At 43.9% G+C, this 16,879-nt stretch overlaps 2 protein-coding genes and 1 long non-coding RNA gene across 3 annotated transcripts in view; all 3 read left to right on the top strand.

Annotated features, from left to right (window-relative positions):
* bgnb (biglycan b) overlaps positions 1 to 7,851 on the top strand; it is a 44,219-nt gene extending 36,368 nt beyond the window's left edge. The window contains exons 3-8 of the mRNA XM_041857089.1: positions 2,511 to 2,623; positions 3,374 to 3,587; positions 3,715 to 3,825; positions 5,389 to 5,482; positions 5,836 to 5,974; positions 6,165 to 7,851. Of these exons, the coding sequence (XP_041713023.1) occupies positions 2,511 to 2,623; positions 3,374 to 3,587; positions 3,715 to 3,825; positions 5,389 to 5,482; positions 5,836 to 5,974; positions 6,165 to 6,362 (869 nt within the window). The 3' untranslated portion in view covers positions 6,363 to 7,851. The remainder of the gene's footprint in view (positions 1 to 2,510; positions 2,624 to 3,373; positions 3,588 to 3,714; positions 3,826 to 5,388; positions 5,483 to 5,835; positions 5,975 to 6,164) is intronic.
* A 1,075-nt stretch (positions 7,852 to 8,926) lies between these two features.
* Positions 8,927 to 10,543, top strand: LOC121546796. The gene is made up of 3 exons (XR_005996415.1): positions 8,927 to 9,294; positions 9,942 to 10,035; positions 10,271 to 10,543. It is a non-coding gene; the product is annotated as an uncharacterized LOC121546796 (long non-coding RNA).
* Positions 10,544 to 10,638: 95 nt separating this feature from the next.
* b4galt3 (UDP-Gal:betaGlcNAc beta 1,4- galactosyltransferase, polypeptide 3) lies at positions 10,639 to 15,509 on the top strand. Its single transcript, XM_041857090.2, has 6 exons — positions 10,639 to 10,988; positions 11,243 to 11,478; positions 11,682 to 11,872; positions 11,960 to 12,082; positions 12,577 to 12,681; positions 12,778 to 15,509. Exons 1-6 carry the CDS (start codon positions 10,706 to 10,708, stop codon positions 13,181 to 13,183), a joined length of 1,344 nt encoding a protein of 447 aa, XP_041713024.1. The 5' UTR covers positions 10,639 to 10,705; the 3' UTR covers positions 13,184 to 15,509.
* Positions 15,510 to 16,879: the final 1,370 nt, after the last annotated feature.

The raw sequence follows: 16,879 nt of genomic DNA, 5'->3' as shown, positions 1-16,879 counted from the left end.
GGCTCTATTGTCCTCCCAACCACTCTGACACCAATGCAATAGAAAATCACATCAAACACTTATCATCAACTGTATGGTGCTTTTAAACTCACCTCACTGTGATTGATCAATTTGAAGAAAGAAACAGATGATTCATTAAAAACATCCATAGAGCTTATACATATGCATAGGCCTATATATGAGCCCAAGCCTGAAAACCCCCGGAATTAAAATAATGATTGTGCCGTTCGTTTTACAATACATACATACATACAGTATCCTACCGCATATTATTCACCGCAGAAAAACATTTAAAAAACGGATTTAAGATGTCTTTAATTGGTCTAGCCTATATTCCAAAATTAAAGGAATTATAATAATCGCCTTTGAGTGTGGACTGTATTATTATGCATACTGGATGGACTGGTTACCTTTTGCTACACTCCAAAGTTTCTATTAATGAGTCTGGGAGAGAATGTATAGGCCTAGGCGATGCAGTTGGTTCATTGATTGTGCAGGGCGGCTTACAGAGTAAGCCTACAATAGTGAATTTGTATTTGATTTTGAATAGCCTAGTAATAGGGATTTTTAAAATAATTTCATAATTAATAGTGTGACCATTAGGCTACCGTTAGTTACAGAATATCTCACCACCCTGCATTTCCATCTCCTCCCTTTTCTTCTTCATTACTTTCTCAAGCACGCAGAGACAGGAGCTGTCAACAATTTAATAAAATATGTTTCGTTGTGAAAACATGTTACTTTTCATGTTCCCGAACAGATTTCACTTGGTTTTCCAAATGAAGCACTTGGTAGCTGCAGGAACAGGGTTGGGGAGCCCATGGCATACAGAGTTTGGGCGGAATATCACCTAGTGAATCAAACAGTGGTTGATGCCTGGAATGAAATAACCAGAGTAGCCTACCCAAACGAACAGGCGGGAAAGCGGCTTCCATTCGCTATTTGAGTGCATAGGCGGATGACATGTATATTGTTCCCATTCTAAATCGAAACTAATTTAACATATTAGTATAGACAATATTACATTGAGAATGGTCTGGTGGGTGATAATATGATGACTTGATGAGAGAACAGTGTGTGTAGCCTGAGGCAAAGAACAGAGCGAAAGCTTTTTTTTTTTGCGACTTTCTCAAATCGTCAATAGCCTATAGTCGCATCATGCTGCCCATATATGGTTTGATTTCTAAGACATTCTATGGTTTGTATAATTAACAACTAAAGTTCCCAAATAACTCTAAATCGAGCGTAGCCTATAGGACCATTTTCAAATGATGACTTTTATGCTCAACATAGCCTTCATATGCGCACTCGCTCCAGAATGGGAAAAAGATCCTTTCTATTTTATTCAGCTAAATTCGAGTATGTTCTTCTTACTATAAAATCATATAATATAAAATAATGACATGGGACTTATAAGCATACTTGTCTGCTAAATGAACAAGCCTACAGCCTATGGCATGGAGCATAGCCAGATAACATACAGTAATAGGCCAACTCATATAATGTTCTTCTGAAATACATTTTCTTCATATCATAATGTTTCTTTATACCTGCCTAAAATAAATAATGGATGTATTGTGATGGTGTATATTCAATTGATTTATTAGACTTGTTCAAATGTAGATGTTCCAAAGGCGCGCATCAGCGGCTTGTATGCGTGGAGGCCTGGTCAATTACGGTGAGACCAGCATGACAATAACCAGCTGACAGAATGTTATGACCGCCACAGCCCTAGTCATGATGAGTTGAAACCATGGCAGCGGCTTGGTTCTGTTGACCTGGCCAATCGACCATCTGAGAACTGAAACATTGTAACACAGACTGCTTTATGATGTTGTCTCGTTAAAATGGTTCACTGAGTTCAATCATGTTTATCAAACGTTTATAAGAAGTTTAATCAGAATCCTTGTGGGGACCAGAATGTACCAGGTAGGATGAAAGATCAATGTAATACAATTCTCCTTTATAAAAACACCAGGGTTTCTGACAACTGTCACTGGCTGCAACCCACCAGTTGGTCCTACCCACAATTTAGGAAACTGTTCTATGACATTGATATTGTCACTTCTTGCCCATTATAGACAATGACATCATGTTCTGGTTTAAAGTTTGGAGTTGAACAGAGATACCTTTTTTCATAACATGAGGAGCCAATCAGGTCTCTGGTTGTTAGCAGGTGTTTCTCTGCAGTATATTAACTGTACTTTCATATTCTCATAGTCTCTTTATCGTGTGTGTGTGGTGTGTGTGTGGTGTGTGTGTGTGTGTGGGTGTGTGTGTGTGTGTCAGGGTTGTGCCCTACTCCGTCTTCTTAATTTATTTGATGTGATCTTGCTGATGTTGTTGGAATCACGTCCTTTGGGACTTAGTGAAATCTAAACCAGCTGGATGACATCTGGTGTCCCCATCCGGGTGTGTGGGCGTGTGTGTAACTGTGTGTATGTTTTTGTTCCGTATGTGTATGAATCCCCACTGACACTGTGTGTGTGTCTGTGTGTGTGTGTTTGCAGGTTTGACTGAGGTGCCTAAGGGCATTCCCGCTGACACCAAACTCTTGGACCTGCAGAACAACCGCATCACTGAGCTGAAGGAGAACGACTTCAAAGGCCTCAGCAACCTCTACGTAAGAGAGAGAGCGAGAGAGAGAGAGAGAGAGAGAGAGAGAGAGAGAGAGAGAGAGAGAGAGAGAGAGAGAGAGAGAGAGAGAGAGAGAGAGAGAGAGAGAGAGAGAGAGAGATAGAGAGGAGAGAGAGAGAGAGAAAGAGAGGGGGTGTAGAGATTTAAGAGTGAGAGGGAGAGGGGAAGAGCATTTAATTCTAACTGGCCTTTTTTTGGCACAATTCAAGAGGACAGATTTCAGTCCCTCAACTCCTACAGAAGCTCTTTGTCTGAGACAGCTTGGTTGACCACTTAAACAAACCACCAGGGAAGGACAACATTCCCTGTCAGTCACCTTAGGTAACTTAACAGAAATAAGTGTCAGATGGAAACCACAGCAGGCAGGCAGACGTGCAGGCAGGCAGGGTGAAAATGTCTTCATCCATAGAGAGGTAACTGTTTTATTTAATGTGAGTTTCCTCTCTGGCCGTGTTCAATATTGGGCTTGGTCATCTGTTCTGAGTGGGCGACAGGGATAAATGAAGGCTTTCCAGGAGCAGAGAGGAGAGGATGTGAACTAGAATATTCCCTTTAGCTCCAGGCAGAGGCTGGCCACACTCTGGAGTAAGAGAGAGGGGTGGTGGGAGAGAGAAAGACACTGACTGGACATAACTAGGGCACTTAGGAGAGAGAAGGGGGGCAAAGAAAGCTTGCTTATTTACTCACACCCCTCTCTCCCTCGCTCTCTCATTCTCTGTCTCTTTCCATCCCTCAGGCCCTGTCCCTGGTGAATAATAAGATCAGTAAGGTCCACCCCAAGGCCTTTGTTCCTCTGAAACACATGCAGAAGCTGTACTTCTCCAGAAACCTCCTGACTGGCGTCCCCAAGAATCTGCCCCCCTCTCTGGTGGAGCTGAGGATCCACGAGAACCGCATAAAGAAGGTCCAAGAGGGGGCCTTCTCTGGACTGGGCAGCATGAACTGCATAGGTCAGAGTTCATTAAAGATTACAGTGCCATTCAATGTTTCAGTATTACCTCAGCATATTCAATATGCTGGAATTCAATCAAATTCGCCACAGCCGTGTTCTAATGTGTCTTATGTATGTTCTTGTAGAGCTGGGAGGGAACCCGATCCAGAACAGTGGGTTTGAGCCAGGAGCCTTCAAGGGACTGAAACTGAGCTACCTGCGCATCTCTGAGGCTCAACTCACTGGAGTACCCAAGGGTACGCGGTACACACAGCAAGTGGTTTACTCAGAAGTGATGATAACTTATTGAATACAGTGCCTGTAGCTCTTAAAGACCAGAGTTGGAGACCACTAATGTACAGTGTACATTATTCTGATGGACCGTATTGTAAGCAGAAGTTGGTAGAGATGTTTTGATGTTGTACATTTTACATTTACATTTTAGTCATTTAGCAGACGCTCTTATCCAGAGCGACTTACAGGAGCAATTAGGGTTAAGTGCCTTGCTCAAGGGCACATTTACGTCATTTAGCAGACGCTCTTATCCAGAGCGACTTACAAATTGGTGAATTCACCCTATAGCCAGTGGGAAAAACCACTTTACACTTTTTTTTTTGTAGCAGTAGGTTAGTTAAGAGGCGTTTGTTCTGTCTCCTCCAGAAGGTTAGTTAAGAGGCGTTTGTTCTGTCTCCTCCAGAAGGTTAGTTAAGAAGCGGGTGTTCTATCTCCTCCAGAAGGTTAGTTAAGAGGCATGTGTTCTGTCTCCTCCAGAAAGTTAGTTAAGAGGCGTGTGTTCTGTCTCCTCCAGAAGGTTAGTTAAGAGGCGTGTGTTCTGTCTCCTCCAGAAGGTTAGTTAAGAAGCGGGTGTTCTATCTCCTCCAGAAGGTTAGTTAAGAGGCATGTGTTCTGTCTCCTCCAGAAAGTTAGTTAAGAGCTGTGTGTTCTGTCTCCTCCAGAAGGTTAGTTAAGAGGCGGGTGTTCTGTCTCCTCCAGAAGGTTAGTTAAGAGGCGTGTGTTCTGACTCCTCCAGAAAGTTAAGAGGCGTGTGTTCTGTCTCCTCCAGAAAGTTAAGAGGCATGTGTACTGTCTCCTCCAGAAGGTTAGTTAAGAGGCGTGTGTTCTGTCTCCTCCAGAAGGTTAGTTAAGAGGCGTGTGTTCTGTCTCCTCCAGAAGGTTAGTTAAGAAGCGGGTGTTCTATCTCCTCCAGAAGGTTAGTTAAGAGGCATGTGTTCTGTCTCCTCCAGAAAGTTAGTTAAGAGCTGTGTGTTCTGTCTCCTCCAGAAGGTTAGTTAAGAGGCGGGTGTTCTGTCTCCTCCAGAAGGTTAGTTAAGAGGCGTGTGTTCTGACTCCTCCAGAAAGTTAAGAGGCGTGTGTTCTGTCTCCTCCAGAAAGTTAAGAGGCATGTGTACTGTCTCCTCCAGAAGGTTAGTTAAGAGGCGTGTGTTCTGTCTCCTCCAGAAGGTTAGTTAAGAGGCGTGTGTTCTGTCTCCTCCAGAAAGTTAAGAGGCGTGTGTTCTGTCTCCTCCAGAAAGTTAAGAGGCATGTGTACTGTCTCCTCCAGTAGGTTAGTTAAGAGGCCTGTGTTCTGTCTCCTCCAGAAGGTTAGTTAAGAGGCATGTGTTCTGTCTCCTCCAGAAGGTTAGTTAAGAGGTGGGTGTTCTGTCTCCTCCAGAAGGTTAGTTAAGAGACATGTGTTATATCTCCTCCAGAAGGTTAGTTAAGAGACATGTGTTCTATCTCCTCCAGAAGGTTAGTTAAGAGGTGGGTGTTCTGTCTCCTCCAGAAGGTTAGTTAAGAGGCATGTGTTCTGTCTCCTCCAGACCTGCCAGACAGTCTCCATGAGCTCCATCTGGACCACAACCAGATACAGGCCATCGAGCTGGAGGACCTGAGCCGCTACAAACACTTGTACAGGTGCGTAAAAGAGAGAAATACAATGGGATTCACATGGCAGTGTGCTGCTATGTTTGCGTAGGCAGAGTTAACTGCAGTAATTGAGTACTGAGAGCCTCCAGTTCTTAATGTTTAGGGTTATGTACCCCACTTCAATCTATGTAATAGCTCTTTGAGACTGAAATAAAGTCTGCTTGATTGAAAAAAGAGGCAAGCAGTGATCAAATATTTCTGTATGGACACGTTGTCTACCCTCCATTCGGGCTCTTTCTTAGGCAACCATGCCACCCAGTGGTAACTTCAAGAACTACTGGTAGGTGTTACAGATATAAGGATGATGACGCTCTGTCTCTCTCTGACTCTCTGGTTGCCAGGTTGGGCCTGGGTTTTAACCACATCCGTATGATAGAGAATGGCAGTCTAGCGTACGTCCCCCGCCTGAGAGAGTTGCACCTGGAGAACAACAGACTCACAGCAATCCCCAAGGGTCTGCCTGACATGAAGTACCTACAGGTGAGTGACTGTGTGTGTACCTGTGTCTGTGTCTGCATGTGTATGTATGGGTGTCTGTGTCTGTGTCTGTGTCTGTGTCTGTGTGTGTGTGTGTGTGTGTGTAGTACTGGTAGAGTGGTAGTCATCAGACAGGTGAAGGGCCTTGAAGCAGCTCTATTACACCATGTGCTGTCCCCCTCCCACCCTGTAGGTTGTGTACCTCCATTCCAACAGCATCAGCCAGGTGGGAGTGGATGACTTCTGCCCAAGAGGCTTTGGGATGAAGAGGACGTTCTATAACGGCATTAGCCTTTATTCTAACCCAGTCAACTACTGGGAGGTCCAACCCGCTGCCTTCCGCTGTGTCAGTGACCGTCTGGCCATCCAGTTTGGCAACTACAAGAAATAAGCACAGGGAGAGAGATAGAGAGGATGGAAGGAGAGAGAGAGGAGGAGTGGAGCAAAGAGGAGTGAGAGAAGAGGAGTGGGGAGAGGAAGAGGTTGAGGAGAGAAGGAGACAGAGACCAGAATTGGGGAAAGGAGATTAGTCAAATTGCCCTGACCAAATTTAAATCTGTATACGAGAGAGAACGAGAGATGGTGAGGACAGATGAGAGAAGAGAAACCATAGAGATCCTGTATTCTAATTCCTGATTCTAACCATAGAGATTCTGTATTCTAATTCCTGATTCTAACCATAGAGATCCTGTATTCTAATTCCTGATTCTAACCATAGAGATCCTGTATTCTAATTCCTGATTATATGAGAGAAACAAACAGTGTGAGGGGAAGGGAAAGGGAAGGATGTACTTGCCCAATCCACATTTCCATATCTGACTTTTTTTAAACCATGCTTTTAATAATCAGGTATTAAAGCCTGAAAACAGGGTCAATATAAATAAATAAATACTATTGTGTTTGTGTCAAATTAATCAGTCCTCAGAAATATCTTTTTTTGAGGATGGTTTTTTTCCCAACCAAATTTCAAAGATGAGATATATGATATGGAAATATTTTGAAGCATTCCCTTCCATATTGTTTTTTTTTACAAGATAGCTTTTTTTTAATTATTATTACAGTTTTTGTATTATTATAATTTTGGTGAAGATACATTACAGGTAAAACATAGAAAAGCAATGCCTGCATATAGATTATCATATAAGAGGTGCTCTTTTTACGTATGTTTGTTGTGTCTATTTGGGAGTCACATTTGAACGTTCCTTCTATTGCTAACATCAGACCTATCAGGGGCTAACTTGGACACCTTAATCAATTTGTACTGTATGTCATAAGCAAACCCAACCTATGGAAAGAAAATGATTAAGGTTGGAGTCAATTCCACTATTTCAAATCAGATTCCAAAATGTAAGTTACAACGTCAATTCCAATACATCACAAATCCAAACAAAAACATATATTTTTGATTCTTTTGATTTGATACCGCTGAATTACCATCACAAGTGGAACTGACCTCAACCTGGAGACATCAGTGTCCATCAGGCAGGCTACTCCCCAGGGGAAACTGCCCTGAGTCCGATTCTTCCCAGGCACCATTTTGTGTCCATCCCACTTCAGCATCCAGTCTTCTGACTCTATACTGTGACAGTGCAATAAGGGGTGAACAGCCAGAGCGGGACTTAAACCAGCGACCCTGCAACACACCACCACCTGTGCCATGCAAGTCCAGACCCCTTGGCAGAGGCTGCAGCCAGGGAGGCTACAACAGCAGTGTTAGGTGGATTGTTTTGCACAGTGTCTCTGTAATGCTTTCTCTGCTGGGTTTCCTCTGGGTGTTTAGTCTGTGTAAATGATAAATGGAGTTGCCTTAGTTCTTAATGCCTTTTCTGTACTCTGCCAAGCTGCCGCTGCATGTGAGAATAAATATATTTTCAGCCTGACTATAGCAGAGAGAACGTGTGATGGTATGGTGGTGGAAAGAAGCTGTGTGAGAAATAAAGGACAACTACAACAGGTTTGATGAGTGGACATGAAGGGAAGCAGAATCACACAGTTTCCCTTTAAATGATTCAACAAGCAAGAAACCATGGTTCACTTTATGGCTACACCAGCTGCGGTCGGTGCCATTTAAAATTAGAGAGGACAATTTTTTTTAAATGACCATAACGTTCCATTTTCCAGTGCAAGCTAGCTGTAGCTTATGCTTTCAGTACTAGATTCATTATGTGATCCTTTGATTGGGTGGACAACATGTCAGTTCATGCTGCAACAGCTCTAATAGGTTGGAGGATGTCCTCCGGAGGTCGTCACACTTTTACTGTGTTAGTCTATGGAAGGGGGTGAGAACCATCCCACTGGGCACATACGTCAGTTCAACATCTGGTTGCGTTGTCAACTAACGTGAAATTAACCAAAATGTTAAAAGTTGGGTGAATAAAATATTTAAATTCCCTTATGTTGATGACTTTTTACAAATCCAATCAGTTTTCCATGTTGATTCTACGTCATCACATTGAATGTTGTTGTTAAAATGAAGTGGAAACAACGTTAATTCAACCAGTTTTTGCCCAATGGGATGAGCCTCCCAGGTTTTGTATTGTATTGAAGGCCAGAAAATAGCTGTCCTCCTGCTACACCATGGGGATACCCTAGAGGGTGCTGTTGAGGCTATTGTAGACCTTCATTGCAAAACAGTGCGTTTCAGTTATTTGGTGACGTTAATATATTTAATATAGTTTTATCTAAAAAAAAAAAAAAACTTTTTTCATATTTCACTATTTTAATTTGGTCCTCCCCTTCCTCCTCTGAAGAGCCTCCACTGCTATACAATCACTTATGTGTGTTCCACAATACAATACAACCTCAACTAACTTATGAATGGAAAGGTGTGTGTGTGTGTGTGTGTGTGTGTGTGTGTGTGTGTGTGTGTGTGTGTGTGTGTGTGTGTGTGTGTGTGTGTGTGTGTGTGTGAGAGAGAGAGAGAGCGAGAGAGAGAACACGGGGAGGGTTTCTGCACTCAAACATGTTGAATTTGCCCGGCAAAATACGTCATGTTCTCTTTGCCCCTCTACATGCCTGCCTCTCGTAGCGGCAGCGGCAGCGCTATAGCCTACTGAGCACCAGGATGAGAGATGAACCGCAGTTTATATGTTGATATCTGATGGACGCGGCTGAAGCGACGGCCTTCAGTGTTTAGACCATGCGAAAGAGCGCTTTCTAAACGGCTAGTAGAGGATTTCGATCTGGATAAGAGAGATTAGGAAACGGACTCACTCAGAAACAGCTCCATCCACCCAGACCATCGAATGTGTTTATTTCAGCGCGGCCCAGTTGTCCTAGTTCGAAGCCGGGAGCTAGATTTGGAACGTCGCAGGAACATGGAGGTGAGACGACGGGTGTGACAAACGAGTTTTGCCCTAGAAATTAATGTTGCAGACATACGCATCTAACGTGAGAATGGCCTATAATTACGGAGGAATACAATGATATAGAGATATAGAATGATGTTTAGTTAGGTGAAAATATTATCACGAAAAATATTAGGCCTAGACTTCATGAAGTATTATTATTATTGTTATTATTAATGCAATAATAATAATAATAATAATAATTATTATTATTATTATTAGTCATGTTGACAGCTTGCACGGCCTATTCTGGAGATAAAATGGACATCGATTTGATACGGACATTATGTTTCACCTAATATGGACGCATCAATTTACACATTTCAGTCTGTTTTTAAAGTAATTGTTTATGGTATCATTGGATCTTATATTTGTCTCATATAGAAGATCTAACTGAAATAGGCAGAGGACCAGAACGTAATAGCCTAAAACCTAGTTGCTAGGAATGCTGTTACAGTTAGTTCATACATTGTTCATGTAGTAACTGAACCGTTGGAGTCAAACACAGTAGCCTAATTAGGAATAACATTTGAGTCTATAGGCTTCCTATTCAGATATGAAATCAGTCAGTCAGTCCTGCAGTCATTGTAGGCTACTAGCTGGTGTTTTCTCTTCTCCATAAGGAACTATGAGGGTAGAAGGAGAGAGGGAGAACAGACTCTCTCTGCCAGAGGCCAGATTCTGATATCATCCAGTCTGGACTACAACAGAACACAGGTACATACACACAAACACACACACACACACACCACTCTGCGAGGGTCTCAGGGAGAGTTGGGATATGCAAAAAACACATTTCTAATTCACACATTTGTACAGGTGTGAATTAGGACAAGTGTAAGCACCTACCAAATTATTATTATTATTATGTACACACACACTCTGTAGTTGCTATGTCATTGTTATTGCGTAACAGTATACAATGTTGAGTGTTGTTCCCTGTCTTTTGCAGTGACTCGTCAGATGTTGAAGCGATGGCCGTGTTGACGGAGCTATAGTGCTGCAACATTCATACACATAGATGCCCCCCTCCTAACCCCCTGAGCCCCCTACAGCCTCCCCACCCTCCCTCTGTCTCTCCTCCATCTCTCCTTCCTCTCTCATCCCTCTACCACGACCCCCTCTGATCCCAGCCTCTTTCTGATCGAATTGTCTTTCACTTCCTCTGTCTTCTTCTCTCTTTCTCTGTCTTCTTCTCTCTTTCTCTGTGTCTTCTTCTCTCTTTCTCTGTCTTCTTCTCTCTTTCTCTGTCTTCTTCTCTCTTTCTCTGTCTTCTTCTCTCTTTCTCTGTGTCTTCTCTCTCCTTTTATCTCCCTTTCTCTGCCTCTCTCTTTTTCGCTCCATCACCCTCTCTCTCTCTCTCTCTCTCTCTCCCTCTCCCTCCATCATGGCCATGGCGTGTTGTGGTCGCTCTCTTGACTCCCCCTGTACCCTGGCCCTGTTGGTGGGCTTCCAGTTTGCCTTTGTGGTCTACTTCTCCCTGGGGGGCTTCAGGGGGCTGGTGTCAGTACTGGTCCACTCTGAGCAGCCTGAGTTTGACTACTCCCGCCCCCACGACGTGTACACCAACCTCAGCCACCTGGGGGCACCACCAGCCCCCCACATAGGCACCGGACCCCCAGGGACAGGGGCTCAGCTGAAGAACTGCAAGGTGCCCTCACCACTACTGGGTAAATATGTGTGTGCATATGTGTGTGTGCGAGCGAGTGTGAGAGAGGGAGAACCACGCCACCTGCTGTAAGGGATTATGTACTGTATGAATATGAAATTATGTACAGTATGAAAATGTATGCACTCACTAACTGTAAGTCGCTCTGGATAAGAGCGTCTGCTAAATGACTAAAATGTAAATGTAAATGAATAATAAAGGTTCTTACATAATACGATACATCTCCCCTCCTCTACCTCTTTCTTTCTTCTCTAGTCGGTCCTGTGTCTGTGCGTCTGTCCTCGCCTCTCTCTCTAGAGGAGATCAGGGAGAGGAACCCGTTGGTGTTACCGGGAGGCCGATACAGCCCACCGGACTGCGAGCCGCGCCACCACACGGCCATCGTGGTGCCGTACCGTAACCGCCAGACTCACCTCCGAGCCCTACTCTACCATCTCCACCCCTTCCTACAGAGACAACAGATTCACTACAGTATCTACATAGTCCAGCAGGTCTCTTCATCTCTCTCTCTCTCTCTCTCTCTTTCTCTCTCTCTCTTTCTTTCTTTCTTTCTTTCTTTCTTTCTTTCTTTCTTTCTTTCTTTCTTTCTTTCTTTCTTTCTTTCTTTCTTTCTTTCTTTCTTTCTTTCTTTCTTTCTTTCTTTCTTTCTTTCTTTCTTTCTCTCGCTCTCTGATCCCTGTATTTTCCTCTGCAGTGGGGTAACTCTACATTTAATCGGGCTAAGCTGTTGAATGTTGGGGTCCGTGAGGCGCTGAGAGACGAGGACTGGGGGTGTATCTTCCTACACGACGTAGATCTGCTGCCTGAAAACGACCATAACACCTACACTTGTCACAATCAGTTCCCCACACACCTCTCTGTGGCCATGGACAAGTTCCGATACAGGTATGTGTGTGTTTATGCAGTGTATCAGAGTCTGTATGTCAAGTGTCATCTGAGGTTCTGGCATCTTCTGGTATTTGTCCCACCCAGGTTGCCGTACCCCCAGTATTTCGGAGGGGTGTCTGCGGTCACACCTGAGCAGTACATGAAGATGAACGGCTTCCCCAACAGCTACTGGGGCTGGGGTGGGGAGGACGATGACATCGCTGCCAGGTGAGTAGGGGGAGGGTCTAGAAGGGACAGCCATGTGTGACTATACCAGTGAATGCCTTGAAAGATGTGTCTCTCGCTCTCTCTCGCTCTCTCTCTCTCTTCATAAGCTATTTGTCTTCACATGTGTTTTATTTCTACCTCTGTCATAACACCTTGTTCATCTCCACTCTCACTGCCATGGCTTTGCTGTGTCTCTCCCCACAGTTCATGTTTGGAGCTCAGTAAGTATTCATGTCAGCTTGTTGGGCAGTTTGCTTGGTAGATTTCCTCCCCATTAGTTGGTTTGTTTAGTTCAGGTGGTTGTGTGAAAACCTATACTGTCCCATAGAGGACCAATGGACCAGTATGATAGTGGATTACACACCTCATTAGTAGGCCCCAGAGTTTTTCCTAGTGAGATCAATTGGGTCAGGAAAAACTTGAGACGCTACCTCATCTAATCCTGTGCTGTCTATCAGTTACTCCTTCTTCCTGTGTGTTGCTGTCTGTCTCAGAGTGCGTCTGTCTGGGATGAAGATAGTGCGCCCTCCAGTGGCCATCGGACATTACAAGATGATCAAGCATAAAGGAGATAGGGGCAACGAGCAGAATCCACGCAGGTGCACACACACACACGCACACAAACACGCACACACACACACGCACACACACGCCTTATTGACTCATCTCTCTCTCCTCCCCATGTACCTCCACAGGTTTGACCTTCTGAAACGGACTAGGCTCAACTGGCATTCTGATGGTCTGAACTCTCTGACCTACGAGCTGTTATCCAAAGAGCTGCAGCCTCTCTACACCAACCTGACGGTCGACATTGGGGACGACCCTCGGCTGCCCCAGAGGAAAGCCACGCCCCCTATGCCCAAACGTGAGGTGAAGGGGGATGAATTACCTCCCCTTGTGCCATGGAGCAAACATGGATCAAAGAGGAGGGGAGACACACCCTTTGCGGCCAAACATGACTTAAAGGGGGAAGGGCAATACGTTAAAGTGGGTGTGGTTACAGCTGTGACTACGGCTAAACCTAAAGCTGACAAGGTAGACCACGCCCAGTCAAAGACAGTGCATCAGACTGTAGATGATAGGGCAGGTGTGGTAAAGTAGGAAGAAGGCTGGGCTGGAGATATGGGGTGCGTCTCAATAGTCTAAAGCCGCTCCCTCTCCTCTTCTTCTCTCATGCATTTGAAAACACAGGATGGGTGTTAGCAATGTGGAGGCTGTTACTGTCCTGTCCAGTTCTACCACATCAGTGCAGATGAAGGAAAGGAGATGATGAGAGGAAGCCATTTTAGACTATTGAGATGCACACCTGTTCCTGGTTTATCATTATCGTCCGCTATGAGGGGATCAGTAAAGCTAGCTATGAGGGGACCAGTAAAGCTAGCTATGTCCGTGAAACTGTAGATATTGTGAAGCATAGGGCCTAGGCTACAGCCAACTCAAAACACTTCTGAATGTGACTCACCTCCAGCGACAGTCACCGTATTCAAACAAACTATCCACCCTTCCTCTCTCAGAAGACTACAACACCCTTCTGATACCAGTTGTCTGGTTTCATAGGTTCTCAAACCTCTCCTCGGGGATCCCCAGACGTTTCACCGTTTTGTTGTAGCCCAGAGCTAGCTCACCTGATTGAAGTAGTCAAGGGCTTGATGAGCTACTGGATCAGGTGAGCTAGCTCTGGAATAGTTCAAATACATGGGGGTCCCTGAGGAGAGGTTTGAGAACCACTGAACCAGACAACTGGTATGAGAAGGGTGTCGTAGTCTTCTGAGAGAGGAAGGGTGGAGAGGTTTTAGAACCACTGGTCTGGTGGACAGGTAACGTCATGTGTGGTGAACATTAAGTCTGGAGAGATTGTGACAAGTCAGCATTTAATCAAACTCAATTGAAACTCCTGAGTTCCTTTTTTCAGCCAATGGGATGCCAGATCTTGCAAGCAACCAATCTGCTGCCAACCCACTGCTGCTCTCAGCCAATCATCTCCTAGTTGACTTCTGGCTTCAGCCTATCCGCTCCCAGAAACTGCTGCTGTTGGTCCGCCCTATTGTGTGGGGCAGTGTTTCTGTGCCTTCTCTCTTCTATCGCTCTTTTATGGAGTGGGACAAAGTTGCCCCCAGATCTGGGGTCGGTTTTCTGTTGTCCCTGTTATTGTTAAGTATATTAGGATTGGGTCAGGGTAAGCTGATGCTAAATCTGTATCTACAGGCAACTTCTACTCCGAGCACCATTTTATATTCGTTTGCCCGATCAGTGCTTTCACACTCCAGACGTATCAGATGACTGTAGGATTTATATTTATATAGAGATGTTTGTTTACTTGTTTGTTTTACTTTGAGTCGGGTGCCTCTTATGATTGTGTATTTTGGGTTTAGAGACAATCTAATCTAAGGATAAAAACGTAAACTGTGTTACTAATCACCTCGCATAGAGAAAGAAATCTCTACGTAAAGGGAAGTTAAGTATTCTATGCCTCAGATACCATAGACTTGGTTCTATAGTTTGTTGTCTAGTTTGAATTGACTCTCTTTAAGTGAATGGACTTGTGTCCATCCAGTACAGAATCCATCATAGACATCCATGTTGATTTCATATCATCCATCTGGAATGTACTGTACGTACTTTATCATACAAGTTTACTGTAATCAAAAAACGATAAGATATGTTTTAGTGAGGGGAGGTCTGGAGCCAGTTTTTAGGAGGAGCTATAAGGTAACCACCTGTACTGTATTTCCTGCTGCTACGTGATTGGATAAAGTAGTATGTCTGGGGAGTTATGAAAATTCTCCTGTATAGGACATAGGGTTTCATTAGAGATGGTCATTTCAAGCTTTTATGCTGTTCATGAATTGATAGATTATTTTTATTCAGATCCCCATTAGCTATTGAAGAATCAGCAGCTATTCTTCCTGGGGTCCACACAAAACATAGAACATGACAAAATATAGATCACTAATGGACAAGAAAAGCAACACAAACAATAAGAGTATTTTAAAAATAATAATAAGAAAGATAAAATAAATAAGTGAATAATACTAATCATAAACATTCAAGAATAATGTGTGTGTGTGTGTTTTGAATATTCCAGGGTTGTTTTTTCATGATGATTTATTTCACTTAACTACTGTGTTACTGATGCTAATTTGAATGTATTTTATTTATTAAGCTACTGTTAGGATTTGGGTTGTACCCATTAAGCTTACTTATAGCAGTGAGTATTTACTCAAAATACTCAAAAGGAGCATTCCATAGCATCAACAATGCGCCATATCAGAATGTAAACCAGCAATGTACAGCCTTTTAACTTGATAGAAAGGGTGGTTCATATTAGCCACGTAGTTGTCATAGTTACTAGCACTTTGCTGAACTTACAGTGGGGAGAACAAGTATTTGATACACTGCCGATTTTGCAGGGTTTCCTACTTACAAAGCATGTAGGGGTCTGTCATTTTTATCATAGGTACACTTCAACTGTGAGAGACGGAATCTAAAACAAAAATCCAGAAAATCACATTGTATGATTTTTAAGTAATACATTTGCATTTTATTGCATGACATAAGTATTTGATACATCAGAAAAGCATAACTTAATATTTGGTACAGAAACCTTTGTTTGCAGTTACAGAGATCATACGTTTCCTGTAGGTCTTGACCAGGTTTGCACACACTGCAGCAGGGATTTTGGCCCACTCCTCCATACATACCTTCTCCAGATCCTTCAGGTTTCGGGGCTGTCACTGCCTCCAAAGATTTTCTATTGGGTTCAGGTCTGGAGACTGGCTAGGCCACTCCAGGACCTTGAGATGCTTCTTACGGAGCCACTCATTAGTTGCCCTGGCTGTGTGTTTCGGGTCGTTGTCATGCTGGAAGACTCAGCCACAACCCATCTTCAATGCTCTTACTGAGGGAAGGAGGTTGTTGGCTAAGATCTCGCGATACATGGCCCCATCCATCCTCCCCTCAATACGGTGCAGTCGTCCTGTCCCCTTTGCAAAAAAGCATCCCCAAAGAATGATGTTTCCACCTCCATGCTTCACGGTTGGGATGGTGTTCTTGGGGTTGTACTCATCCTTCTTCTTCCTCCAAACACGGCGAGTGGAGTTTAGACCAAAAAGCTCATCAGACCACATGACCTTCTCCCATTCCTCCTCTGGATCATCCAGATGGTCATTGGCAAACTTCAGACGGGCCTGAACATGCGCTGGCTTGAGCAGGGGGACCTTGCGTGCGCTGCAGGATTTTAATCCATGACGGCGTAGTGTGTTACTAATGTTTTTTTTTTAGACTGTGGTCCCAGCTCTCTTCAGGTCATTGACCAGGTCCTGCCGTGTAGTTCTGGGCTGATCCCTCACCTTCCTCATGATCATTGATGCCCCACGAGGTGAGATCTTGCATGGAGCCCCAGACCGAGGGTAATTGACCGTCATCTTGAACTTCTTCCATTTTCTAATAATTGCGCCAACAGTTGTTACCTTCTCACCAAGCTGCTTGCCTATTGTCCCAGCCTTGTGCAGGTCTACAATTTTATCCCTGATGTCCTTACACAGCTCTCTGGTCTTGGCCATTGTGGAGAGGTTGGAGTCTGTTTGATTGAGTGTGTGGACAGGTGTGTTTTATACAAGTAACGAGTTCAAACAGGTGCAGTTAATACAGGTAATGAGTGGAGAACAGGAGGGCTTCTTAAAGAAAAACTAACAGGTCTGTGAGAGACGGAATTCTTACTGGTTGGTAGGTGATCAAATACTTATGTCATGCAATAAAATGCAAATTAATTACTTAAAAATCATACAATGTGATTTT

The sequence above is a fragment of the Coregonus clupeaformis genome, chromosome 30, assembly GCF_020615455.1.
Source record: "Coregonus clupeaformis isolate EN_2021a chromosome 30, ASM2061545v1, whole genome shotgun sequence".
NCBI classification, from domain to species: domain Eukaryota; kingdom Metazoa; phylum Chordata; class Actinopteri; order Salmoniformes; family Salmonidae; genus Coregonus; species Coregonus clupeaformis.
This window is presented reverse-complemented; position numbering and strand designations above follow the sequence as displayed.